Source organism: Pichia kudriavzevii, chromosome 3, assembly GCF_003054445.1.
Source record: "Pichia kudriavzevii chromosome 3, complete sequence".
Classification (NCBI taxonomy): Eukaryota; Fungi; Ascomycota; class Pichiomycetes; order Pichiales; family Pichiaceae; genus Pichia; species Pichia kudriavzevii.
In genome coordinates, this window is record NC_042508.1 from 1783882 (window position 1) to 1811642 (window position 27761).

At 38.8% G+C, this 27761-nt stretch overlaps 12 protein-coding genes across 12 annotated transcripts; 6 read left to right on the forward strand and 6 right to left on the reverse strand.

The window, feature by feature from the left end:
- Window positions 1–164: 164 nt before the first annotated feature.
- C5L36_0C08230 (uncharacterized protein) lies at window positions 165–1937 on the reverse strand (the record flags this gene model as incomplete). The annotated part of the gene is made up of 1 exon (XM_029466526.1): window positions 165–1937. The coding sequence occupies one exon, from the start codon at window positions 1935–1937 to the stop codon at window positions 165–167; it is 1773 nt and encodes a 590-aa protein (XP_029322386.1).
- Window positions 1938–4291: 2354 nt separating this feature from the next.
- Window positions 4292–6739, forward strand: C5L36_0C08240 (uncharacterized protein; the record flags this gene model as incomplete). Its single annotated transcript, XM_029466527.1, has 1 exon — window positions 4292–6739. The coding sequence occupies one exon, from the start codon at window positions 4292–4294 to the stop codon at window positions 6737–6739; it is 2448 nt and encodes an 815-aa protein (XP_029322387.1).
- Window positions 6740–6909: 170 nt separating this feature from the next.
- Window positions 6910–9402, reverse strand: C5L36_0C08250 (uncharacterized protein; the record flags this gene model as incomplete). The annotated part of the gene is made up of 1 exon (XM_029466528.1): window positions 6910–9402. One exon carries the CDS (start codon window positions 9400–9402, stop codon window positions 6910–6912), a length of 2493 nt encoding a protein of 830 aa, XP_029322388.1.
- Window positions 9403–10045: 643 nt separating this feature from the next.
- Window positions 10046–11035, reverse strand: C5L36_0C08260 (uncharacterized protein; the record flags this gene model as incomplete). The annotated part of the gene is made up of 1 exon (XM_029466529.1): window positions 10046–11035. One exon carries the CDS (start codon window positions 11033–11035, stop codon window positions 10046–10048), a length of 990 nt encoding a protein of 329 aa, XP_029322389.1.
- A 289-nt stretch (window positions 11036–11324) lies between these two features.
- C5L36_0C08270 (uncharacterized protein) lies at window positions 11325–18071 on the forward strand (the record flags this gene model as incomplete). Its single annotated transcript, XM_029466530.1, has 1 exon — window positions 11325–18071. The coding sequence occupies one exon, from the start codon at window positions 11325–11327 to the stop codon at window positions 18069–18071; it is 6747 nt and encodes a 2248-aa protein (XP_029322390.1).
- A 106-nt stretch (window positions 18072–18177) lies between these two features.
- On the reverse strand, window positions 18178–18975 carry C5L36_0C08280 (uncharacterized protein; the record flags this gene model as incomplete). Its single annotated transcript, XM_029466531.1, has 1 exon — window positions 18178–18975. One exon carries the CDS (start codon window positions 18973–18975, stop codon window positions 18178–18180), a length of 798 nt encoding a protein of 265 aa, XP_029322391.1.
- Window positions 18976–19244: 269 nt separating this feature from the next.
- Window positions 19245–20465, forward strand: C5L36_0C08290 (uncharacterized protein; the record flags this gene model as incomplete). The annotated part of the gene is made up of 1 exon (XM_029466532.1): window positions 19245–20465. The coding sequence occupies one exon, from the start codon at window positions 19245–19247 to the stop codon at window positions 20463–20465; it is 1221 nt and encodes a 406-aa protein (XP_029322392.1).
- Window positions 20466–20867: 402 nt separating this feature from the next.
- On the reverse strand, window positions 20868–21650 carry C5L36_0C08295 (uncharacterized protein; the record flags this gene model as incomplete). Its single annotated transcript, XM_029466533.1, has 1 exon — window positions 20868–21650. The coding sequence occupies one exon, from the start codon at window positions 21648–21650 to the stop codon at window positions 20868–20870; it is 783 nt and encodes a 260-aa protein (XP_029322393.1).
- Window positions 21651–22173: 523 nt separating this feature from the next.
- On the forward strand, window positions 22174–22953 carry C5L36_0C08300 (uncharacterized protein; the record flags this gene model as incomplete). The annotated part of the gene is made up of 1 exon (XM_029466534.1): window positions 22174–22953. The coding sequence occupies one exon, from the start codon at window positions 22174–22176 to the stop codon at window positions 22951–22953; it is 780 nt and encodes a 259-aa protein (XP_029322394.1).
- A 112-nt stretch (window positions 22954–23065) lies between these two features.
- C5L36_0C08310 (uncharacterized protein) lies at window positions 23066–24532 on the reverse strand (the record flags this gene model as incomplete). Its single annotated transcript, XM_029466535.1, has 1 exon — window positions 23066–24532. The coding sequence occupies one exon, from the start codon at window positions 24530–24532 to the stop codon at window positions 23066–23068; it is 1467 nt and encodes a 488-aa protein (XP_029322395.1).
- Window positions 24533–26089: 1557 nt separating this feature from the next.
- C5L36_0C08320 (uncharacterized protein) lies at window positions 26090–26845 on the forward strand (the record flags this gene model as incomplete). Its single annotated transcript, XM_029466536.1, has 1 exon — window positions 26090–26845. One exon carries the CDS (start codon window positions 26090–26092, stop codon window positions 26843–26845), a length of 756 nt encoding a protein of 251 aa, XP_029322396.1.
- A 231-nt stretch (window positions 26846–27076) lies between these two features.
- C5L36_0C08330 (uncharacterized protein) lies at window positions 27077–27607 on the forward strand (the record flags this gene model as incomplete). Its single annotated transcript, XM_029466537.1, has 1 exon — window positions 27077–27607. One exon carries the CDS (start codon window positions 27077–27079, stop codon window positions 27605–27607), a length of 531 nt encoding a protein of 176 aa, XP_029322397.1.
- Window positions 27608–27761: the final 154 nt, after the last annotated feature.

A 27761-nucleotide genomic window follows, 5' to 3' on the forward strand; every position in this document is an offset into this window, starting at 1 on the left:
TCGCTAATATTGAACAGGTGTACAATTCCTCCAGAATCATACAGGTTGGAATATACAAAACAATATTACATTCGAGATATTACAAACAAGAGACATTCAAGCTTGTCCCAATACAACTCTACATACATATCCATATACACATACAAATAGAAATGCCGCAGCTATCATTGCGGCTTTACAGATAACAAATGATCTAAGAAATCGGCATCACTGTCGAATTTGGCTGTCGGCTCATCCAACAGTTTGTTCAGGTCCGGTGTGGTGTTAAAGGACTTACTCTCTTCATCATCAAGTTTGAATTCATCATTAGTATCGTTGTAAACTCGTGTAGGGTATTGGTAATTTTTGTTTTGTGTCTGGGACGTTGGTTGCACATCAAAATTAATCAAATTATTAAAACTTTCATCATCTAACTTGTTCGTCTGCTGTGGTAACTTATTAAAATCAACAGGCTCTATTTGATCATTAGAGAAATCCATAAATCGCAGCTTCGAATTTTCGCTATTAATGTTTACATTCTCCGAGAATACAGCTAGGCTGCTTCTTAGATCAGTAAACTCTCGGTTATCCTGAGTACGTTGTTGCGGACTTTCCCTAGCATCATCATAGAAAGCGTCGGGTGGATTCAGTGCACTTAATCCCGGGTTTTCTTCTCCATTGATACTTATGTTGTTTGTCTGTTTAATCAGATCAAAATGATCATTGGAAATCATTTTGGGTTGGCTTGATGACTGTCGTGACATGTCATAATCTTGACGCAATATTGGATCATTTAGATCAAACCCTTCAATTTTCTCTTGCAACTCGCTTAACCTTGTATCTTGAGCTTCCAGTATCTTCTGCAAGTACGATATATATTCCACTGATTTTTGTAAAATCATGTTTTTATTTGCTTTGATCTCCTTATTCGACGATTTCTGCTTTGCTGGATCATATAGCATTGTTGGAGGAATCAATGAGCCCAATTCCTTGATTTTTTCTTTTATTAAATCACGCCTTCTCCGTTCGACTGCGTTATGAAGTTCCCTTCGTCTTGATAACTTGCTCTCCTTACTTAAAGCGTGCTTTGGGTTGAAGTGAGGCGTTCCACCAACAGCAGAGGGCGAGCCAAAACTCTTCAGAGATGGTGAATTCATAGGCGACTTGAAACCTTCGTCATTGTAAGAACCATATTCTGAGTCAAAGCCGTCGTAGGTTGAACTTGGAGAAACCAAATTATTCAAAGAAGTACCTAACTGGGAACCGTAACTTCTTCCTAGTTGATTGGATATGGTTTTACCAAGATTAGATCCAAATGCAGTGGAGAATCCCAAAGATTGTGGAGAAAATGCTTCATTCTTGAGTACCTTGGTAGCTGCACTTCTAGAAGAAATAGGAACCGGGCTTTGATAGCTTGGGTTTGAAAATGCGTCTGTGTTTGATGAGATACTATCAATACGGTTCTCCATTGGGTAGTTGGTAGGACTTGCTTTAGAATCAATTATATCGTCTAGGAGGTTTATTGCATTTTTCGACTGTGGTTCTTCTGTGGTTGGACCACCAAGTAAATTGTTCACAAATTGTTCGTCCAGATCATCAAGCCCCATGTTCTCATCAAAATCATTGTTATTATTGTTCCCATTGCTTACATTGGTGTTCACACCCTGTACGCCATTGGCTGGAGGATTGTAGACATTATTAGAACCAGTTCGACTTGGATTACCCACGCCGTTAATCAGGTCATCGATATTCTGGAAACTGTCGTTCTTTCTCGTCAGCGAGTTGATAATATCCCAGCTTCCTTGAAACTCGTCACTAGGAGAGTCTTGGCTATTGAAATTATCATATTTTGAATTGAAGTTGTTTATGTTCCCCCTGAAGAAGTCATCTGGATTGGTCATGCCAGGTATGTTTGCAGAGCTGTAGTTGGCGTCTAGAAAGTTCTGTTTACTCCCCATTGTGGTTAGTACGCTGTTGTAGCTGTAGTATAAGATCGAATAAGATGCAGGAATGCAAATATAGGTTTGTGGTCTTTTGAATGGTATTCTTCACGTCCACTGCTAAAAACAGTTAATTTGAGTAGATTGCACAATAGCCGTCATCGCAAACCCCTAAAGTCGGATATGCGCCACTCAATAAAAAAAAAATATTCATGCGCCATGGAATATTATAAGAGGTAGCAGATTGCCTGATACCGCTCTAATTGCATATTGTCGATGTAGCAACTACAAACAAACAGCATTAGCACTACCTCCTACAACCATCAACTAGAGAACTTGGATATAATGCGTGCCTTTTTAGTTAGTTGGTAGCACTAGTATACTACTCCAGACAGAAACACCGAGATCCGTCAGCCCATGTACCAGGAAAAACAAAAAAAAAAATTATCGACGATATATGGAATCGTCAAATCACCATCTACTCAATATACTCGATATGCACAACCCAAGTATATTTTTCTACTCAATAAACTCAAGTAGTGAAGAGTTCCAACGCCCAGACGAAACTACAAGTACTTTTACAGTTATACTGATTTTCTCCGATGCAATTCCGGTCACTCGCTATTCTTTCACAATTTGAAGCATGTCCCTATCCGGACAAATGTTTAGTTCATTATCTTTTAAATTTTTTGTCAAATTTTACATGCAGTATCTGTAATTGCTATCTTCTTTTATACAGCAGCTTCCCGGTTATTAACCTGTTTTCTATAGCACACTCTCTAACACCTGTCCGTGAAATAATGGCAATTATATCTTTTCCCAGTTTTCAGAATTCTTGGCAATTCCAGGAACATTGAATCATAGATACTGAATTTTCATTTTGGTACAGCATCTGTCCCGACTGTGCATGTCACTCTCTTTCTCTTTGTCTTTATTTTTTTTGGCTAACTGATAGTGTTGGGTTTCTTGCTGTAGTGTAATAAATTGATAACTATTTGAAGCCCAAAATCCTGAAAACCAATAAGATGAGACGAACTTATCGTAATTCTACAAAACAGTTGCTTTGTTCACTCCTGCTTGTATTCAATTGGCACTACTGTGTGTATTTTTTCTTTTTGTTTCAAGACTAATCCATATCCTGATTGGAAGTCTCTCTTTGAACTGGTGGTATTATGTTCCACATGCTTCGTCATTTCTGTACAGTTATATCATTGTTGCCAATTTCAACAACCCACATTTTCTTTAGTGTGAAGCTAGGAGATTCAATTAATGCAATGTTTCGCTTTCATGCTAAAAGGTAGTTTCCAGGGGGATCAAAAGATCAATGAGTATAAGTTAGCCCATCAAACACTCAAATAGTCTTTAACATTCAAAATGAAGACTCCTTGTTGGAACGTGAGTTTTATACTTATTACCACATCCTTTGTTACACCTATCTATTTGTTGATGCTTGGTTGTTTTCGTTTGAAAACATACGTGTTTCCGTATCAACGATAATCCCTTTATTGGTGTTCTTTACCTTCCTCTAAAATGTTCTTTCGGGTTTTTGATCTCCGAATATAAAACCTGCTTTGATTTTATCTACAATTTTAAAAGTTTCCCAAGTTTGTTCAATTCTTGAAGTGCATTAATCGCTTTAAATAATTGGGGTTCACTACAAACAGCTAATATTGCAAGAAAGATGGAGTCTTTTAGTTCAGTTTTAAAATCAAGTCTATTTTGTAATCCATATTTATCTAGCCAATTTTTATGGGGGTAGTGGTGGCACCTCTGATCTTAATTTCTCTGAAAAGTATCTTACCACTAACAAAATTTGTATATAAGGTTCCCTCCAAACCTAAACATTAGTTGACCTCAAAATGTCGTTCTTGGGACAAATAAAAAGGGAAAGACTAGGCATTTTACAAAGTACAAAAATAGGCGGCCACTTAGGCACTATTTTCTGCATACTGTAGGATTTCACCCTAATTATTCCGATCCATGTACTCTTCATCCTATACCTCTACTGATTCTACGCACTCAAGTGAAGCAGCTAATCAATTATATGTGATAAAAAAAAGACAGTTATACTGTTCACATCGTCACTAAAAATATTGATCGGATATCCGTCAATGAAATGCTCTACCTTTAGGGCGGATTTTGGGCAATGGTGACTTTCCTGCATTTCGGCTGGTGATCTATCTTTTAGCTTTCTAAACATGTCGGCACGTGACGTGCCAACCTTTTTTTTTTTGTAGTGGTCGCGCTTTCTGTCTGTATATATCTAGCGCAACATGCAAGTGAACCTTCATTATTGTTGTGATCTTTAAAGTATATTTTCGTGTTTGTTGATCGTTAAATCATTGGGAGACACGATATACACCATTCTTTCAATGAGTCAGAGTGGGATGACGATGGAGGCACCAGGAGACGAAGTCCCCGTCTTAACCCCAACTCCAGATGAACACATGTTGCTTCAAAATCCTCGTGAAGAAGTATCTTTCACAGAATACTATCAAAACCTCGATCCTGAAGAGTTATTGCCAGTTTTCACATATAGCCACAGTGAAATTTACAGTAAAATTCTTGAAAATACAAATGGTCTTGATAGATATGATTATAGACAACGTCGTGTAGACCAAATACGAAGCTCCAAACTCAAAACGCCAAACTTTAGAAAACTTGTGGATTTAGATTTTGAGGTTGAAAACAAGAAAAAGGAAATAGAACTTCAACAAAGCCCTGAAAATCCACGCATTCTCCGCAAATTAGGGTTCCATAATCTTGAAACAAAAAACGATCAAAAGCTAGATTTACCAGCAACATACTTTCGACCCAATTTGAACAACGATTCAATGGTTCGTGGGAAGCTCACGTATAAGTCAAAACATTTTCAAGTATTGTATGATATGGACGAAACCGATTTGCTGTTTGTAGATTGGATGAACTCAGTGGCAACGCAACCGGTATCACCAGATTTATTTGAGATTATAATCACTTTTTTTGAAACCCAAATTTACCAAGTAGAGAGAATTCTACCTCCAACAATCAAGGACAGAGCGACTATCGACTATCAACAGCACCAAGCAGCTATTCTTTACGGATCAGATGATGGAAAAGGATGTGCTACCCAAGACGAACAGACATGCGCTGTGTGTGGGTCTGCAAATAGCGACAGTTCTAATTCCATTGTTTTCTGTGATGGTTGTGATATTGCAGTTCATCAAGATTGTTATGGTGTATCTTTTATACCCGAAGGCCCATGGTTATGTCGCCGATGTTTGATTGCTAGAAATACCGACGAAAAATGTGAATTTTGTCCGTCCATTACAGGTGCCTTCAAACAAACCGATGGTGGAGATTGGGCGCATGTCTTATGCACATTATGGACACCAGAGTTATATTTCGCTAATCCAATATACATGGAGCCGGTTGAAGGTGTTGCCAATATTCCAAAAAGTCGATGGAAATTGGTTTGCTACATCTGTAAACAGAAAGTTGGAGTGTGCATTCAATGCAGTAAGCCGTCTTGTTTTGCTGCGTATCATGTCACTTGTGCCAAAAGAGCTGAACTTTGCATGAAATATAAAAAGGGAATCAAAGGTGCCATTCATGACAAGGGGACTTTAGTCAGTTACTGTGATAAACACACTCCAATTGAATGGGGGCATACCCACGATGTCAAGGCAGGTATTAATAAGACGAGACTTTTTTTCCATGATAAAGTCCATAAAACTCAACATGGAAACACAAGCGCTATAGAAAAGACAGCCGTCACTGAACAAGAATACAAAGACTTACAAAGCACAAAATCGACAGAATTCAGATGGCGATTGGGAGAGAACATCTATGTTATTCCAGAAATCTTTATTGATAGATTGACGAATTTTATCGAAGAAAACAAACTGACCAATATTCCAAGGAATGCAATGTATCAGATTGCCAAATACTACACCCTAAAGCGAAAACATATGGGGAAGGGACTAATAAAGAGACCAGATGTTTTCAATTATGCCGGAATGACCATGGAGCAATTGAACAGGAGGGACGAAGCTGTTGCCTATTTCCAATATGATATTGGTCAGCTTCAGGAAACATCCAAACTAGTTCTTAAAAGATCAAGTAAGCAAAAGGAAATAAATGAAGTTTCTATCGATTTGCATAACAAACTAACGTATCCTAAACTATGGGCATGCCAAACTTTGGTAAATTTTCTTAAAGTCAATTTGGATTCCATATCTTATAGCATCCCTAAATATGCAGTAAAGCCTACAATTGATCAGATCTTCCAAAAAGTGGATAATTCTGAATATACAGATATCGAGATACTAATCAAGGATATCGAAAAGTTTTGCAATTGGATACTATCTCTAAGTTTGAATTCCAATTCGCCGTTGGTTAAAGTCCAGAAGGTTTTCAAAATCTGGCAACGGTACAAGAAATCAAAATATCAAACAGCTCGTGATTTTATCAAAATGGTGGAAGATGAGTGGGACTTGATCAAATCACAATTTGTGGCTAGCAAAGGCCTATCCTATAAAGCTATAGATAACTTTGATTGCTTCTACAATGAAAGAAAAAGAAAACATAAAAAGCCAAAAGGGGTTGATGGAAATTCTCCTGTAATAAGATTTGGAATTGAGGTGTCTCCGCTGAATGAACCCTCTGATAATAGAAGAACATTGCGAACTAGAAGAACTCCTTCATATAATGATGAAGCCGAAAAGCAAATTGCTGAAGCTACCAAAAAAGGCGTAGGGATCAAAGCAAGATTGGATAGGGTGAAATTACGTTCAAATGCACAAAACCTCCGGAAGAGCAAAAGACTAAAGAGCAAGTAAAACTACCTTCTATAGTGCATCGCTTTGAAGATATCACCAATTTTGATAAGAAGTGTTTTTTATTAGAGATGATATAATAAACTAAACCTCACTTATAAATAAAATTTATAAAAGGAAAGAAATACAAGTTAAGATTATGGTGTATGAAGATAAAGATATCGAGGGTACGCTTACAACTTATCGTAGAATTCTTCGTAACCTGGAACATTTTCCTTCATACCTCTCTTCTTTCTTGCTTCAAGGACGATGGAACCTGGCTTGGTGGAAGCATCAGTTGGATCACCACCCATAGTATCCCAGTGGTCGAAGATCATAGTTGGGAAAGCTTGACCACCAGTGGCTTGTCTTAATTCACCGGTGAAACCGAAAGATTCATTGACAGGCATGTAAGCCTTAACAGTGAATAATGGGGTACCTGGTCTTTGTTCTTCAGAAATAACTTGACCTCTCTTTCTGTTCAAGACAGAGTAAATACCACCAATAGCGGATTCTGGACATTGAATTTCAACCAAGAAGATTGGTTCTTGGATTCTTGGTTCAGCTAACAACATAGAAGCAAAAGTGACTCTTCTCATAGTTGGCATGATTTGACCTGCACCTCTATGGATAGCATCTGCGTGTAAAGTAACATCCATAATGTTGAATCTGATACCTCTCAATTGTTCACCTAATAATGGACCTTCCTTAACAGCCCATTGGAAACCAGAGTTAACGTGATCCTTAATTTCGTTTAAGTATTGGACAGCCTTGGTTTCATCAACAACAACGTTAGCACCAGTACCATCTGGACCGAAACACCAGATCTTTCTAGCTTCGGAGACATCCCAACCGTATTCATCAGCCATTAATCTTGCTCTGACCTTGACATCAGCTCTTGGATCAATGATACCGTTTTCAATAGCAAGGTTGACTTCTTCTTCCATTGGGGTAGCCTTCAAGTAAATTCTGTTATGCTTGTTTGGAGACTTAGATAATGCGACAATTCTGGATTCGGATTCGACGGTTTCTCTGTAAGCAACAACTGGTGGAGAAATCTTCAATGGAACACCAGCGTGATCTTGTTGTAAATCGTTTAAACAAATTTCCAAGTGTAATTCACCAGTTGCAGCAACAATATGTTCACCAGATGGAGACATGTAAGTTAAAACACATGGATCGGACTTGGACAATCTCTTTAAACCTTCAACTAATTTTGGTAAATCGTTACCGTTCTTGACTTCAACAGCGACTTGGACAACTGGAGAAACAGAGAACTTCATGACCTTCATGTTGTGTGCGGTTTCAGAAGTGGTTAAGGTACCAGACTTTAATAAGAATTGATCGATACCGACTAAACCAATAATGTTACCTGCTGGACAGTCATCAATTTGTTCAACACCTCTACCCATCATCAAAACGGTTCTTTGGATAGCCTTGACGAATAAGTCATCCTTCTTACCGACTTGGTAGTTTGGACCTTGAATTCTGACCTTCATACCAGACTTAACCGTACCTGCGAAAACTCTACCGAAAGCGTAGAATCTACCCTTATCAGAGGTTGGGACCATCTTAGAGACGTATAACATCAATTCTGCCTTTGGATCACAGTTCTTGATTGCGATACAGTGTTCGTCATCAGATGGACCCTCGTATAATTGGTCAGCTCTGTAAGCTTGTGCAGTAACTGGGGATGGTAAGTGGATAACAATCATTTCCAACATAGCATCTGCAGCTGGCAAGAATTTTCTCATAACGACCTTCATTAAAGCCTTACCTTCTAATTCTCTTTCTTCTGCCTTTAGGTTGATTTCTAATTTTTCAACTAAGGTGTTAATTTCATCCTTCTTGAAGTTCATGATAGCATTGATCAATCTGAAAATTGGGTCCAAGACGAACATGTTGAAGGCTCTTTCTAATGGCTTACCATCAGCATCCTTGTCCTTGTTGGTCCACTTCTTGGTCTTTGGGTTGAAGAAAGAGTCACCCCATAATCTTTGCATCATCTTCTCTCTGTCAACACCGAACTTCTTGGAGTATCTAGTAGCAAATTGTCTGACAGTGAAAGCCCAACCGTGTAAACCAGAACCGAAAGCAACGGTACCCTTGTCTGGGTAAACTTGACAGTCACCTAAAACTTTATCGTGATAAGTTGCAATAACAACGTTAACGGATTCAATAGTTCTGGAGAAAGTTTGGTATAAGTCTTCCTTGGTGATTTGTAATTCCAACATAGCTCTATCAACCTTGTTGATAACTAAAACTGGCTTAATTCTTTCACCAAGAGCTTGTCTCAAAACGGTTTCAGTTTGGACACAGACACCTTCAATAGTATCAACAACAACCATAGCACCATCGGTAACTCTTAAAGCAGCAGTAACTTCAGAAGAGAAATCAACGTGACCTGGAGAGTCAATCAAGTTGATTAAGAACTTAGTACCATCGGTCTTTTGCTTGATTTCCTTGACATCGTCTTCACCCATTTCTGAGAAAAGGGAAATAGCAGTGGACTTAATAGTAATACCTCTTTCTTGTTCATCCTTTCTGGTATCCATAAATCTGGCTTCACCGGCCTTACCAGCGGAAATAATACCTGCCCTTTGGACTAAGGAATCAGTCAAGGTGGACTTACCGTGATCGACGTGGGCAATGACAGACATGTTTCTGACATTACTGACACGGTCCATCAATTCTCTAATTTGTTCAGTAGTGAAGTTAACTATATTGAGAAATGGATAGTAAATAGGTTAGTAACTCTGATTGTGTTCAGACTACTTGATTCATAGAGTCGTACATCCTCCAAACACTTATTATCGAATAACTGTATTGATAGTGAAAATTGAATAAAAAAAAAAAGGAAATTCGATTAGTCCTACTTGATGGCCTGTTGTTTGGTGGCTACTGTACTTTATCCATATTATCTGTTGACAAGATACATACCCATTGTGAAAGTTGAGGTTTATGGTGCAGAGAGAAGAAATTTTACAAGACCAACGACGCAAACCTATGGGAAAGAAGTAGAGCTGGAAAAAGGCAGACGAGATTAATATCAACTCTCGAGAGGAGTTTCCACGAGGAAAATGAAAATTTTTTCACTACTCAGGTGGTTTCCCAAAGGGGAAAGCGCGCACTAGGAGATTAGAAGCTTGGGAAAATCCTTCTGGTGACGCCGGGTAACCTTTGTTTTCATATAGATGAGGCTCATGTATTTGCTAATGTGGCAGTTAGCTGGGACTGCAATTTGAAAATATAGACAACGTTACAATGTCTTCCCCTTTGTACATTAAACAACGCTTACATAATTTACAACAGTAATTTATGTGTCTCAATTTAGGTGAGCAGCCACAAAAAACCTCCTTGTATAACAAAACAGTAAAGAAACAAGTATTGCATCCGCATCCTGCTTTCCCCACCGTATCCACCACCAGGCAACACCACATATTTCAAGCTTCTCATTAGGAAGAATCCATGCGAGAAGACAAGCAGCCCCAATACAAAGTACCTCAGTATAATCGATCCTTTGATAAGCCCATTCAATAAAGAAAACACTAAAATTGGAACAAATTTATAACCAGTGTAGCTAACTAAATCCCACATTTTACTGCTTCTTGAATTGATGCCTAAAACATAGAATGATATCCTCAACAAAACAAAATCCATAAGGTAAAACGCCAAAGTCCTGGTGGTGGCGTATCCTAACATCTCCGGATGGAAGTCCCCGCTAACACCTGCCTTGAGTGCCCATAACAAAATATAGGAAAGAAACGACATCACTGGAATATACAAGTCAGGAGCATTGACATCTTCAATTGGAGTTGCGTAAACATCTGCAGCTGGCTGTCCATTAATGGTAGCATCACTTGAACCCTTGAGTTGTCTTATCCAACTTTTATTTCTATATGGGAACAGGACTAAAAACAACTTCTTAAGAACGTATGAGTTGGAGACCTTGAAATAATACTTGATATCATTATTTGTTACAAGCTGGCCAAGGTTTTGTTGCATGTATTGTTGTGAGGCGTTGAATGCCGTTTGGGAAAATTGTAAACCCATTTGAGTGGCTGGATCACTGAAAAATGTATTGAAAGGTGCTCCATTTGGATTCCCATTCATTTTCCCACTAGTTACTGAGCTTCCCTGATGTTGTTGTGGATACCCAGTCTGTTGCTGACCATGTTGTTGTTGTTGTTGTTGTTGTTGTTGTTGTTGTTGTTGTTGTTGTTGTTCATATTGGTTAGTTATGTTGACGCCTTGAGAAGGATAGCCTGGACTCTGGCTCCTCGTGTCATTGTTCAATTGAGCTTGATACGGATTATACATCTCAATGAATGTATGACGTATTATGAAGTCAAAGAAGCCAAGAAGAAACCCAAAAAATATTAGAGATCATTCGGTGGTAAATTAAAAATAGAGTTCCCAGTTTCTTCAATATGTACTTAGTCAATCGACATGGATTATTCGCTGCTCGTTTTGCATAGAGGTCTGGTTCACCAGAAAAATTCCTAACGCGTCCATTTCTTCCTTCTTAATATAATCAAGGCACAAAATCGTGTCATTACTGTAATACAGATCTAACCAGTTTAGTGTCACATAGTTGTTGCAGCCTTACATGTCATTACGTGGAAACTCTAAAGGCTCTTCCTCGGCTCGGTTTGTGAGAAATAAACGCACAAATTATCAGCAAAATAATGATGAGCATCCTCAATTTCAAGTTAACTACAATGATTTCTCCGGTAGATTGTCTGATAGAAATGGGAACAATGTATTTAGTGATAGGGATATGGAAAGGATGAATCAAGTTAGAGAAATAGATCAAATTGATGCAATTTTTGGCTTTGAAAAATTTGAATCAGGACCAAGGAAGAAGGGGTGGCTTTGTAATATGCATCCTACTTTAATTCAAGACGATGAATCACACAAACAACTTTCTGCTGTCGATTATTACTTTCTCGATGAAGAGGGTGGTTCATTTAAAGTTTGTTTGCAATTTGATCCTTATTTTTTAGTTATGTGTCCACCTAGTAAGGAAACAGAGTTGGAAGAATGGTTGAGAAGAACTTTAGAAAATACAGTGAAAACCATCACGACCATCCAAAAGGAAGATTTGGATTTGGCTAACCATTTGACGGGCAAAAAGAGAACTCTGGTTAAGTTAGAGTTTAACAATATATCTGATTTGTTGGACGCTAGAAGAGTATTGCAACCATACATCAAAAAGAACAAGGAGAAAAAAGAAAGCAATGATATCTATAAATCCGCAAATCTCAACTACAATAGTATAATGAAGGACAACTCAGAGAATGACGATCTTTTGATGGACATTGAAGAAACCGAAAATATAGATTTCAAGTACACAGACGCATCGGAACTGATGCTGGATCTTAGAGAGTACGATGTTCCTTATCATGTTAGAGTTTCAATAGATCAAAACATCAGAGTCGGAAAATGGTATGATGTCGAAGTTACCCCTTCGAACACCGTCATCACCGAAGATACTGAGAAAATTGCCTTTGCAGATCCCGTCGTTTTGGCATTTGATATCGAGACAACGAAAGCGCCATTGAAATTCCCAGATTCCTCAATTGATCAAATTATGATGATTTCTTATATGATAGACGGTGACGGTTTTCTTATCACAAATAGATCCATCATATCAGAGGACATTCAAGATTTCGAGTATACCCCCAAACCAGAGTACCCTGGTGAATTTATGATCTTTAATGAGCCCAATGAAAAGGCAGTGATTGAAAAATTCTTCCAGCATATAAGAGACGTTAGGCCCACTGTTATTGCTACATTTAACGGTGATTTTTTTGATTGGCCCTTCGTTGAAAATCGAGCTAGGTATCACGGCCTGGACATGTTCAAGGAGATTGGGTTTGCGAAAGATGCAGAAGAGGAGTATAAATCAAGCTATTGCACACATATGGATTGCTTTCGATGGGTCAAACGTGATTCCTACTTACCTCAAGGTTCGCAGGGTTTAAAGGCCGTTACAACAGCAAAATTGGGCTACAACCCGACTGAGTTGGATCCCGAACTGATGACCCCATACGCCTATGAACATCCCCAGTTGTTGTCTGAATATTCTGTTTCCGATGCTGTGGCAACTTACTACCTTTACTACAAATACGTCCATCCTTTTATCTTCTCCCTCTGTACTATTATTCCCCTAACTCCTGATGAAGTCTTGAGAAAAGGTACTGGTACATTATGTGAGATGTTGTTGATGGTTCAAGCTTATTTGCAGAATATCTTATTGCCTAACAAACATATGGATCCACCGGAAAGATTTTACAATGGACATTTGTTAGAATCAGAAACCTATGTTGGTGGGCATGTTGAATCATTAGAAGCCGGTGTTTTCAGAGCGGATTTGAAGAATCACTTTAACATCGATCCAACCGCTGTTGATGAAGTTGTCGCTGATTTAAGGAAAGCTCTAGAGTTTGCTATTGTTGTGGAAGGTGGTAAAAAACTAGAAGATATCACTAATTTTGATGAGGTATACAATGAAATAAAGTCGCAACTACTACAGCTTAAAGAGAAAGTCAAAAGATACGAAACACCCTTGATTTATCACGTCGATGTGGCTTCCATGTATCCGAACATTATGACTACCAATCGTTTGCAACCTGATTCCATGAAAACTGAAGAAGATTGTGCTTCGTGTGATTTTAACAGGCCCGATAAGAAATGTGATAGAAGATTAACATGGGCATGGAGGGGTGAATATTATCCGGCAGAATCAAACGAATACAATATGATAAAAAATGCAGCACAGAGTGAATTGTTTCCACCGAAGTTTCCCGGAGGACCCAAACGACGTTTTAATGATCTTCCCTATCCTGAGCAAGTTTCTCAAATAAAGAAAAGGGTTGCCGATTATTCTAGAAAGATTTATCACAGACTAAAATGTACCGAAATTGTTGAGCGTGAGGCAATTGTCTGTCAAAGAGAAAATCCGTTCTATGTAAATACAGTCAGAAGCTTCCGGGATAGACGGTATGATTTTAAAGGATTGACTAAAGTTTGGAAGAACAAAATCAAAGATATTAACCCAAAAGATAAGCATGCAATTGATGAAGCCAAGAAAATGGTTGTTTTGTATGATTCCCTGCAGTTGGCTCATAAAGTTATTTTGAATTCTTTCTATGGCTATGTCATGCGTAAAGGTTCAAGATGGTATTCCATGGAAATGGCAGGTATTACATGTCTCACAGGTTCCACAATTATCCAAATGGCGAGAAAGTTGGTCCAAAGATTTGGTAGGCCGTTGGAGATTGATACAGATGGTATTTGGTGTATCTTTCCTTCCAGTTTCCCTGAGGAGTATAACTTCAAGCTGCGGAATGGTAAAACATTCTCTGGCTCTTACCCTTGTTCTATGCTAAACTATTTGGTTCATGAGAGATTTACAAACCATCAGTATCAAACATTAATTGATCCGGATAAATATCGATATGAAATAAAGTCCGATAACTCTATATTTTTTGAAGTTGATGGTCCGTACAAAGCCATGGTTTTACCAACATCAAAGGAAGAAGGTAAAGGTTTGAAGAAGAGATATGCTGTTTTCAATTTTGATGGGTCGCTTGCCGAATTGAAGGGTTTCGAATTAAAAAGAAGAGGTGAGTTGCAACTAATTAAAAATTTCCAATCTGATATTTTTAAGTTGTTTCTAGAGGGCGACACCTTAGAAGGGTGTTATCAGTCAGTTGCCAATGTTGCAAATAGATGGTTAGATGTTTTGGACACTAAAGGGAGGATGTTGGAAGATGAAGATCTAATTGAACTAATTTGTGAAAATAGAAGCATGTCCAAGAAATTGGAGGAATATGGCAGCCAGAAATCCACATCTATCACGACAGCTAGAAGATTAGGTGAGTTTTTGGGTGAGGAAATGGTCAAAGACGCAGGATTGGCGTGTAAATATGTCATTGTTTCCAAGCCATTGGGCAGCCCCATCACAGAGCGTGCAATTCCCACTACGATCTTTTCATCTGAAATTGAAGTTAAAAGCAAATACTTAAGGAGGTGGCTTCGTGATCCTTCATTGACCGATTTTGATCCAAGGTCAATGATTGATTGGGATTATTATAGGGAACGTTTAGCTTCTGTTGTTCAGAAGATTATTACCATTCCTGCTGCTTTGCAAGGTGTGCGGAATCCGTGTCCTAGAGTTGAGCATCCTGACTGGTTGAGAAGGAGAATCGCTATTTCTGATGATAAGATGAAACAGAGTTCGTTGGGTTCCTTTTTCAAAGCAATACCTAAGGGAACAAAGGCACCTGTTCCTGTATCATCGGCTGATATCGAAGATTTTGGAACCACTCCTATAGGAAATGGTAAAAAGATAGCAAAGGTTACATCTAAAAAAAGAAGGAATACTGACGAAGTTATTCTAGAGGAAGAAGAACACGCAATCTATAATGGCAAAATGCCAGATCCATTAGTTGATTACATTGCTTTCTTAAAATACCAGAAGATCAAATGGAAAATAAAAGCAAAAGAAAGGGAAAGAAGAGAAAGAATTTTTGGTAGAGGAAGTTTATCCACCAGTTCGTCCATAACTGTAAATGGCATCATGAAAAACCAAGCAGAAAATTACCTCAAGTCAGTCTGGCAGATCGTTGAATACAAGAAGGATCCTCTTCGTCCTGATAAATTAAAGGCATTTGTTCTCATCAATGGTAAGCTGCAAACCGTTCAAATTCAGATTCCCATAAAAATATATTTGAACTTCAAAAACAATGAAGATTTTCCTAAGGATCAGATTGACTTTTGTGAAGCTACCAAAACAAATGCCGTCTTGCCAACCGGTACAGATGATGGAAAACCAATATATAAATTAGTGATGCCGTATAATGTCTATGAAAGTGAGAAGGAGAGAACAAATAGTATACTGAACTCAACAAATGTTGAAGGGATTTACGAGTCGCAAATAGATATCTCAGAACGTGCGATCATGGAATTAGGCTCTTGTATCAAGTTTGATGATAACAAAGTTCACAACCTGATGAAATCTTTTGAAAGAGGGTTTGACCAGAGTGATCTTAGAATGCTACCACCGGATGGTTACTTGTCTAGGTTTTCCATGGGTGTACTTTATCTACTACACGTTGTATCGAATTCATATGAAATATTCACTCTTTTCAACACCAATGACAGCTCTGCATTTGTTTTCATTCTTAAACCCTCTATCAACGCCCAACAATTACCTGATAGTTTTGAAAGTGTGTACAAAAACATTTTTGAAGAAAAGAAACAAGTCATTGACAAACTCTATGGTATCATTGATTATAAATCCGAGATTAAGTTCGAAGTTCAGTATTTCTCGGATGTAAGTAAAATCTACAAGAAGATGACCTCCAAACTTACGAATATTGTTGCTAATTCAGCATCTAAGATGTTATTTGTTATTCAATCCCATATTGCATCTAAATTACAACAGATCTTTAAGGTGACAACCGATTTACCGACCATAAAAATGGGAATATCTGAAATTCAAGTACAGGCATTAACTTGGCATTTGGTGATTATCAAAAGAGTTGCCAATCATTACCTTTCCCTATCTACATGGTTGAAGAAGCTTATAAATTTATCTAAATACACAAATGTCCCGCTCTGTAACTTGAACGTGGATAATATTGGTTACTTGATAGATATTAGTTTTGCAAGAAGGCTGAGTGAGAATAACATTGTCCTTTGGTGGTCTCAAAACCCCGTTCCTGATTACGGTGGGTCTGAGAACGATAGTATCTTATCCACCATGGACGAAACCCTGAAATTCCCTGTTTTAAATAGGCCTGAAATATATGAAACCGTTTGTCTTGAAATTGAAATCAAGAATTTAACTGTGAATACTATTTTGTCTTCCTCTTTGATTAATGAAGCAGAGGGAGTCTTCATTTCAGAGAATGGTGATAACAATAACTCTACCTTTGCTGAAAACAGTTTTTCGGGTCCTTCTTTGTCTGTTTTAAGAGGAATGATTCAATCCTGGTGGGATGATGCAATTAAAGATATTGGAGAAGCAGACGCTCTTATTAGCTCATTTTTGAAGTGGTGTTCTACCAGCACTTCCTATTTATACGATTCGTCATTGCATTATCATATTCACAACCTTACAAATAAATCGATGGTACAATTATTACGTGAGTTTAGAAGAATGGGATCAGCTATTGTATTTGCTGATAGGAACAGGGTTATAGTTAAAACCAACAAAACGGCTGTTGAAAATTCATATGCTTATGGACAGTATGTTGTCTCTAGCGTTAGATCAAAGCCGTTATTTAACCTACTTGAGCTTGTAGTAGTTAGGTACTGGGACATGTTAGTTTGGATGGATAGACATAATTTTGCAGGAAGTTTTACATCGGAAATATATGATTCAACTACAAAACCGAGCCATCATGAAATCGAAAGCGAAAAGGACTTTAACGATGATGAAAACAAGTTAGAGTATGTCTCAAAATGGCAAATAAAAAACTATTTGCCAATTATTTTACATGAAGAATTTGAAGATTGGGTGTTGATGTTTTTGGACGCCTTAATCAAAAATAGGAAAAAACACTATGAAGGTAATACCAATGAAACTAAGTCACAGAAAAGACAAACTCAAATTGCTCAAATATTGATGCAACAAAAGAATGTTGAGGAAGAGTTAGATGTCGAGAAAATCAATAAGGAAGGTTTAACCTCCTATTTCCGGAAGCCATTGCTAAAGAGAATTAACAAGCTGATCAAGAAACAGGAAGATATGATAAATGATCCGGAAATGATCAAAGAGTATGAATTTCCTACATTACCAGGATCGTATTTAAACTTATCAAACCCAACCTTGGAATTAGTCAAATATCTGTGCCAAATATTCTCCTTATCAAAAAGAAGAAATATGGAGATCCGTATGTTGCGTAGGGATCTATTGAAACTATTTGGTATTATGGAATTCAGCGAAGAAGGTATGTTTAAAAATCCTTCAACGTCTTTGATAATTGCTGAAGTTATATGTGATGCTTGCTATTATATAAGAGATATTGATGTTTGCAAAGATGATGAAAATATTTTGTGGAGATGCACCAACTGTGATCGAGAGTACGGTAAATTAATTATAGAGGAGCGGTTAATTTACGAACTGAATAAATTATTGGTTCAATACTTTTCCCAAGACTATAAATGTGAAAAATGTGGTGAAATGAGAAGTGATGAGTTATCTAACCACTGTCAATGTTCCGGCAAATGGGTAAATACAGTAGACATGAAGGAACTAAAGAAAAAGTTCCGTATTTTTGCCAACGTTTCCGATGCTTATAATTTCGACTTATTGAGGCAACTTGTAGCTGAAGTTATATAGAGATTTCTGTACGATAAGAGAAATAGAAAGAAACTGCGTTACGAGCTATTTTGTATTCGTGTATTAATAATATAATGCAAATATAGAAAAGCAAACAAAGAAAGATTCAATATCTTTCCTTCAATCTGGAAGCAATTGTTCTTAGATTACCATAGACCTTACCAGGTGGGGAACCCAAAATCAAACTCATCACCGCTTCTCTGGCCATCTTAATGTGAGTGAAACCCCCTAAAATATGAACTTTGGAATCCGCCAATACAATTCTTGTTCTGGTTGCATTTTCAATTGCAAATTTAGTTCTGCCGTCTTTACCCGCAATACGTCCAATAGCACGTGATAAATGGTCACCTTGTAAAGTCTTAACATCTTTGATTTCAAAGGATTCAATATACAAATCATCCAGTCTTAGTAGTGCAATTGCATCGTCAGTATCAAATCCTAGTGAGAAAGCTTTGATGAAGTCGGCACCTTTCTGTAACGCCCCTGGATCAGTTGTCTTTTTACATGATCTGAGTTCGACGGCTCTACTTCTCAAGTTCATTCTAACTTGTAGCTTCAAATATTCAACTAAAGGAGGGTATATCTTTGTCCATGAAGCCTTTAATGGGGCCATCCTGTGAGGTGGGATTGGGACTTTACGTGATTCAAGTTTGACCTTTGTTCCTGCGTCAGCTTGAGACTGAAATTTAGGCTTCCCCGTTTCATCAAGAACTAAACCGGCACTTGGCTGCCTTCCTTGTATTTCCTGTGTCTTATTTTGCTCCTGATTTTGTTGCTCTTGTTGGATATCTTCAATATTAGTATCAATTAGAATGGCATCGCCGTCCTCTTGAAATTGAGGTTTATTTGAAACGTCCAAAACATTTGCGTTCAGACTAGCTTTTATAGCAGTAGGTGCAGCCATTTTTATATTGATTAGCTTTGTGCTGATGAAGTACTGACTGCAATATCTCCTTATTTACTTTTGCTACTATAGACGTTAGAACTTTAAAGATAAAATAATTATAAGCAAAAAAAAATTTTCAGAAGTGAAAAAAAAATCTATCCGTGCACCAGATTGAAAAATCTAAGCACATGAATTTCTAACACATTCACCGAAGTACAGGTAAGAAGTAAGGGTGGGATCAGCAGCTTATCTGTACGTTTTGTTTCTCTTAGTAAGGACGAGGGGAGATGATTTTTATGAGGCAATGCAAGCTTGCTATTCTGCAAGGACCGAAAAGCAACATTTATCCTCGAATTTTGTATTCTAAAGCTCAGCAGTTGAGGTTTCAATCATCATTTAATAGCAGTTCGTTTACTGCAGATGACATGTTTGAATCCCGATTGGAAATTTTAGAGAAAAATACCGAAGAGGAGTTCTTAAAGAAACCCAAACTAGAATCACAGGTGGAAACCAACAAGAAAATTATGGAGCTTTATGAATCTATTGAGAACTACCAACGATCAATTTATGATTTCAATAAACTATCGCCTGGTAAGAACGTATATATCAAGAGAAGTAACGAACTTATCAAAAAGATACTAACTGATCCTAAAACCAATTTTGACGACCAATTGTTGGAGGAGCTCTTTGTCAAGCAACCATTATTTCCGACTTTAGAGACCATCATCAAATCATATTATTCCAAAGGATCATCAATTTACATACCATCTAAGCTATCACTAATACCATTCAGAAAACTACTATGGGATGCACAGTTTCAGCAGGCTTTAGACTATGTAGAGCTGACTAACGGTAATAAGAGATACATCGAGCACAGAAAAAAGGGACTAAAAAATATCTTCAAGATATTTGGAGGATCGATTGTTGGATTTATTGGAATGATTCATGGATATGTAAGTGTTTTCCATCCGGAAATCATACATTCAGGTGTAGGTGGCACATCATTCGGTATATATGGTATATATGCCTGTATTGCTACCTATTTAGTGAACTGTGGGTTTTTGGCAGGTCTAGCATTCAGTTCCAAAGGTTTAGAGAATGGTAACCTAATGTTCAAGCAGTCTACCATGCCTCATGAGTGGTATTTGAAAGTTGATCAAATGAAGATGTGCTCGAAAATCCTAGAAGCAGACGCCGAGATTAATGGAATTGATGGATTTGCAACTAGAGATGTTGTTAGTAGGATTCAGAAGATGGGATTTGAAGTCAACGAACCTGAACAAGAAGTGATGTTGAGACAATATTGGTATTCCTCTGGTGAGGGGTTTATGTGGGTGGAGCCAGATATTGATCCTGCTGAAATCGAATGGTGGAAACACCTAGATGACATTGGCGTTAAAAAGGTCTGGGATCAAGACCTTAATAAAATTGAGGAGGCTGATGCATGTGACGATAATATCAGTGACGATGATGTCACTGAGCTATTGATTCCGGATGATAAGAAGTAGGTTTCTCCTTTTGCGAATGCCTGTAAATATATCTACATATTTAATATTTCATCTATTGCTACCTATGTCGATGTGCGTGTTTTGTAAAACATTGAATTTTATGTAATTTAGAGACTTAGAGAAAAGAGACTACAAAAATCTATAAAAAATTTTTGGGGTGTTCTAAATCAACAGTTGACAAAGGGTTAACAATGTGGTGAATAAAAGTAAAGATAAGCTTCCAAGTAAAGAAAAAAAAACGTGACTCTCTCCTGAAGAATCAATGAACGTACGGGTAAGTGATGAGAATACCAAAACAGAAAGATAGAACAAGCCAATAAAGTTAAAATACAATTTCCTCTTCCTATAAATAGAGGCACGGTATTGTGGAATAAATAAATGCACGAATGCTGCATGGCTTCCTTAAGACATGGTTAAATTGGAAGGTAGTTGGCCATCTCCAACTTTTTGTTGCATCTTTTGGGCCTTTATTTTATTGAAGGATTTTCCGCTAATCCAGAACTCCAAAACGTAATTGAAAAAGTAATCGTCTTCTTTATCAAATGCTTCAAGAATTTGTTCAATCTTTTGTTTCAATTCAACATCGTTTTTGGCCAAACCTTGGAGTAAATTGATGTAACTATCCACTGGTTTATTGGATCCACCTGTGCTCATCGGCGAGGAGAAGGCATTCAAGCCAGGAATGGCATTGGCTATGGAGGCAACGTTAGGTTTGAAGGAATATTGGTTCGATTGAAATAAGTTTGTCTTTAAAGATGCATTTGTACCAGCACGGGGCTGAGGCTTTAACTTTAGGGAATTTCTCAATTCGTTGATATTGTTAGGAGCAACAACTGGCATCTGGTTCACCATTAGAGGATTTAGAAACTGTGAATGGACCAACTGGTTCAAATCGTTGAAGTTGTACAAATTGGTCATTTTGTTTGTTATTTTGTTGTTATTAGATAGAAATTCCAAATTGTTTGAGTTCAAGTTGAAGAACCCCTTCCGTTCACTCAATAGATAGAGCTCGTCCAACTTATCAAAGATCTGGGATTCATTTTCAAATTTGTCCAATCTAGCAAGCAAATTGATGAGCTTCTTATCGTTCGGGGAGGTGATTGTGGTTGCCGATCTGGTGGAGACATGTGCAAATGCGCCTCCCCTACCCATAAGGTTGTTTCTAGTCACCAATAGTCTTAGCATGTTCCCTATGTAGTATGTTCTGGGTATTGGTGTGTAAATAAACACTGCTTGTTTATGTTTGTGTTTGCCTTCATGGAGGATAAATACCACCTTTTTTTCTTCTCCTTATTCTTCCCCTCCTTCTTATCTCGTCAATGTGTCACTCTCAGAATTGCCAAACCACCTTGCAATCTCAACCACAATTTCGGCTCTAAACTAATTTTTTGCCACCGCGAGGGAGGGAAAAAAAAAAGAAAAGGCAAGGCGGGAAGCCCAAAAGAGGAAAAAAAGATTAGAAAAGCGAAAACCCCTAAAGTGGTAACTGGCTTCTACAATAGGATAGTAGATGGGTATAACCAACCCGGGAAGTGTGATGATTTCAAATCGACTGATAATGCACAAAACGGAAACTGTATTTATATAATCTTCAAGTTAGCATTAGACATAACATCAAGTGGTTGTTGTTGTTGTTGTTTTTTTTTTGGCTATTTCTCTTGTCTTGTTTTTCATTGCTATTCCTTGTGTCAATTGAAACTTCCAGAAAATGCCATACTTATTGTTACTACGTCATGGACAATCACAGTTTAACCAAGATTCCAAATTTTGCGGTTGGATTAATGCACCCCTAACGGAGAAAGGTGAAGAACAGGCATCCAATACAGCTCTCATGATAGAATCGCATTCATTGACAAGGGACATTTCTCTTCATCTATGTGTCACGTCCAGATTGCAGCGTGCCGTTGAAACTTCAAACATCATCTTACAGAAGATGGACCGGCTAGATATGGATGTCATTAAAACGTGGAGACTGAACGAGAGACATTATGGGTCTTTCCAAGGGAAGAGGAAGAATGAGGTGTTGCAGGAATATGGACAAGAGCAGTACATGTACATCAGAAGAGCCTATAACGGGTGTCCACCCGAATGTGATGTTACGAGTGATGCCTATAGAGACACATTGAAGATTGCGAGGTTTGACAACGAATTGAAGACGCATCCGGAACTAGTACCACGGTGTGAGAGTTTAAAGATGGTCATTGAGAGGCTAGATCCCTTTTGGAGGAACGAGATTCTCTCCACAATCAAAAGGAACGAAAACGTGCTATGTGTTACACACGGATCGGTTGTACGAGCAATGTTAAAGATCCTCTACGAGCTAACTGAGGATGAAGTGGAGCACTTGAACATTCCGAACGGAATGCCGATTCTCATTGAAATAGACGCCAAAACCCTAAAGCCAGTGGGTAAGCAGTGGACGTACCTCGAGCCGGAGAAGGCACGTTTAGAGGCAGAACGGGTTAAATTGGAAGGTATGAATCACTGATTGTCATCAATGTTTTTCTCGTATTTTTTCTATAAAATTTCTATAAAGTTTCCAATAAATAACAAAAATCATAGATTGGTTAAGGAGTAGAGGGTATAACTGAATTTCTCACTTAATTGGTATCCATGTATAACGACCAGCGTTTACTTCCCCAGTTTTTGACGGTATATTGGATATTATTGGGAAGAGTGCCGCAGGGATTCAGTGAACGTCTGTTCGAGGACTTATAGTCGGAGAGATTCACCCAAGGCATCACCTTGGTGCCGCCTTCCCTCACGAGGGTGCCATGGGGGATGGCGATTTCTCCAGTCTTGATATACAATTTCCTGGAATTGTTGTAAGTATGGACGCTTTGGAAAGGATCTCCACGCGGGGTCAGGACGACATTTGAAGACATTTTATCCCTTGATAAAATGGAGAATTTCAATAGTGATTTCAAATGGGAGAAATCGGCATTTCCGTTCAACAAGTCCGAATCTTCACTAAAATAAACTTGGAAGAACTCGTCCAAAGTAGGTGAATTTGAGGAATTGAATTCCTGTTGGTAGTAGTCTATAGTGGATTCGTTCAACAGGGTAAGGTGGTATTTGATTTTCAGAGAGGAGATAATTGCGTAGAACCTCAGAAACAAAGGGTTGATTCGATGTTCTCTTTGCCTAGTGGGTGGTAAATGGCACCAAGAGGTATCCAAGTGTGTGTTCCTCTCTTCGTGGAGCGGATGCAAAATTGTGCTATAGGTTGTAAGTGGTGTAGACTCATATAGAACCAGCTCTCTGTGGTGCAAGTCGATCAACGGGGTTGTGTGTTTAAGGATCGATTCATTGCATCTATAGAAGGACCTAGCAGTAGTGATCAAATGCGAGTTCTTTAGCTTGTCTTTAATTGTCTCAAAGATTGAAGTGGTGGTGGTATGGGTCAATTGCTTAGTGAGGTCAGAGGTGTGATTGGTTCTCTTTTTATTGGTATTTCTCTTTTTGTTTTGGTTTCTACTTCTACTTCTATTGTTGTTGTTGCTGTGAATTTTGCTGTTTTTATCAACGTTGCTGCTGTTTTGTCTTTCTTGGGCACCATTCCACAATGCTCCACACGACTCATTTGTAGAGGAACCAACATCAGGTAATTTCGCTTGACTGGAAAGCGGATGATTGTAATCGTCAATCTCTATAGCGGTCTCCACTGAGGACGAACTACTCAAAATCGTACAATATGCATCCAAATAGGGCAGCTGGTCCGAGACCGATTCCGAGAAGCTCATAATAGTAGTACCTGATGAATGTAAGGTCAATTTTGAGGAGGCTTTCCTTAACCTGTAAGAAGATGAATTTTTCGAGTGAAGAACGGCCCTTAAAGCTGGAGAGACTTTATGTTTTAAGGATTCTTGTGATTTCAGGGACGATGTGCATTCCGAATTTGATAGGGATGACATTTGCGAATTACAAGAGAAGGTTGACTTTAGGGTGATATTCTCATGGATATCGCATTGAGGGGTCGAATGGACATTTGTCGGCGAGAGAGACACCTCTGGGAGAGAGGGTGGGATGTTCCCCAAGAGGGTAGTGAAGGAGTAATCAGCAATCATCTGGAGAGTGTGACGAGATGAGAGAGAGTTTGGAACCAGGAGGTGGCATGTATGACACAGAAGGGTTGAGTGAAACGGTACTGTGAGAGTGCCAATAGAATCAACTGGTGTAGAATAGGCAGGCAGGTAGGAGAAGATTACAAGATGATATAGAGAGAAAATGAAGGGGGGTGGAGGGGGTTGGTATCCAAAGAGCCGTGGGTCTTTCACCTTTATAAACTATACTAGAGTACAACTGAAATGCCATACCATTAGAATGCCATACACTTGAACGAAAATTCTGGTCATGTAAGGAGACGGAAATGGAATTCCTGCAATTGCGAAAACAAGTTGTTGATTGCCAATTACAGAGATGCATGAGACAATGCCTCGCATTAGCCGAACCGTTGGTTTTTACCCCCCCCCCCCCCCCCACTGGAGAACTTTCTATATTTTCCTTGATTATTATTTTTTTTTTTTCTAATTTGCCTCGCCTCCCTCCTTTCTCCCCCCTCAACCAGTTCTCGTGTCGCCAAAAATTTGAAACGGCATTTATCCGAAGGGGAGACTAGTGCGCGAGAGATTTGCATTAGTGTGGGATCTGTTTATAAATAGCATCCAAGTGGCGGTAGTCTAGTAACTATGATGTGCGAAATAATTCGCCGTCTAGAAGACACGAATAGAAGAAACAGCAGACAGAAAACCGTTTTCAAAAGGCGAGAGCGTTTTTTGAAAACGGAGAACACAAGACACGTCGACCGTCTGTCGACAGACGCATTCGGTTATGTACTCTCCTGCACTGCTGCGCCACACGACAGCCGCGATTGTCGCGCCAAATGGGAACTGGCATTCTGAAACGGCATTTTCTAGAAAATGTGCCCCCTTTTTGAGTTTTGTGCACATTACCCATTTCCCATTTCCCCCCATTACCCATTTCCCTTCCAACAAGAGGAAACAGAAAAGTTGCCTTCGCGACAGCTGCATTGGATCAGCCTCCTGCCTTCTATTGACCCTCCCCCCCCCCTTTAACAGACATCCCACCCAGCCCTCCTTTGTATAAATTCCTTCTATCTCACACGTTTACTCTGGGCATACAGTAAAATACCGCACTGACAAGTCCAACATTGACTTGCAAAAGAACAGTCATAATGGCTGCTTAACATTTACAATACCATCACACGTTTAACCACAACAGTGTAAAATGTGTGTCTACATTTAACCCCAACTAGTTGTTCACATATGTAAAAATGTGTCCAACTGTGTATAAACAGTGCCCACACTGTTGCTGTCAATACCAGCGTTACTGTTACTGTTACTGGTGTGGTTCCCCCCCCCCCACAAACGTTTTTTTTTTTTAATTTTTTCTTATCAGAGTTTCATCTTGTTGGGCACTGAGGCTTCTATGGGAATTGTATACATAGAATTTCCTCTCCTATTAACACATCCCTTTCGACCATCACCACGTTCACTCTACAGCCCGGCATCAACTGCAACCCTTTCTCAAGTGCAATCCGGCATCAGCTGCAGCTCCTTTTATAGTGCAACCCCTTCTCTAGTGCAACCCCTTCTGTCTTCCTCATGACAGACGAAGAGGCCGTGAACCCAAACGACCCGGCCCAAACCCATGATATCCCCAAGCTAGAAGATATTCTAAATGACTCCATCGATCCTGAATCGGCGTATTCAAAACTGAACTTTCTCAAGTTCCTCATTGCTAAACATTGTATAGAAAATTACGAATGTTACACAGAATTGCAGTCCCTCTTTTTAAGTTACGATAAATTGAAAAATAATAACTTGACTTCAAACTGGATTGTCTTTTACAATACTTTTATAGCAAGGGAAATCGTCAATCTCCCGGCAGATGTGGTATGCCTAGTGTCAAAGAATTGCTTGCCATCAAGGAACATTCTACGCAAAATGGAGAAAATCCTCATAAACTTCCTCTACATTAGCTACTACGAATTTGTCTCCATTAATAAACAGAAAATCCCAAATAGATCGTCAACTTTCTCCTCAAATATCTCAACTTCATCACCCTTGTCGAACTTGTCCCCTTCAACCTCCCTTTGCAGTGAATGCTCCACTAATAAACAGTTCTCCAACTTTAGCACCGCAGATATTATCAATGACCATAGAATGGCTGCTCCTTCTTCTTCTTCTTCTTCTTCTTCTTCCCCAACCCCCTCCCGTGCGGCGTCCCCCTCCAACGAGAGCGCCATCACAGTGTCCACCACCAAATGCTCAAACGTAAACTGCAAGAGACACACAGACTCCATCAGTTGGTCAAAGATATCTAGGAAATTCTCTTGGCAAAGAAGACGCTCCTCTTAGCTTATACCCATAATTTTATAGACATTCCTCAATATAGATCTTACCCGTAACCCTTACCACTATATAGAACTTGGCCTTTTCTAATCTTAATATCTGTCCCATCAATTGGTGCTCCATCAGTAAGTGCTCCTTAAGATTCATATCCTTGCAATGCATAGACAGATGGCCCTTTGACTCGCTTTGTCTGCAAGGCTCTCAATAGGAGAAAAAAATCACACGCTTGGCCCGTTCATGGACTTTCCACCTTCCCCCCCCCTCTACAAGTGGCTGGCTCCGTATATATGGTTCCCTTGTATCGCCTCCACGATATCTATCGAATATTCCACCGCTAATATGGCCACCCAGTACTACTGCTCCTTTGACAAGGCCACGCCGATCCTGCGTGTCCCTACCACGCCATCCTTATACCACATACGCCAACAAGAAACACCAGAGAAGCCATCCTCTTTAAAGTTTGTCAAATCTCACATGGGGAATCGCAACGGTCCATTGTCGCCATTCTCGGACACCTTCTACAGGTGCAACGACATGTGGGAGTTTGACAACGTTGGCGTTTCCAAACCAACCGAGGATTCCGAGTTTATCCGCTTGTCCCAAGGTGAACAAGGGGCGGTCAACCAATACCAAATTGTTCGGTATTTGGTCTGTGGCGACTGTGAACGTGGTGCCCTTGGATTCGCAGGTATCCCCACTGCAGATGGTGCCATTAAGGATTTGCAGAGGATACATCCAAATGATTTGGTCTATTTCTTCTACTTATAGAAGAACATCAAACTAAAATAAGATTATGACAAAATTGTATTTATAATGAATAATTTGATATATATATATATATATATAGAAGAATATATGTATACGTATAGTATAGAATTTGCTATAAACTCAATAAATAAAGGGGTGGGAAGGAGATGGAAAA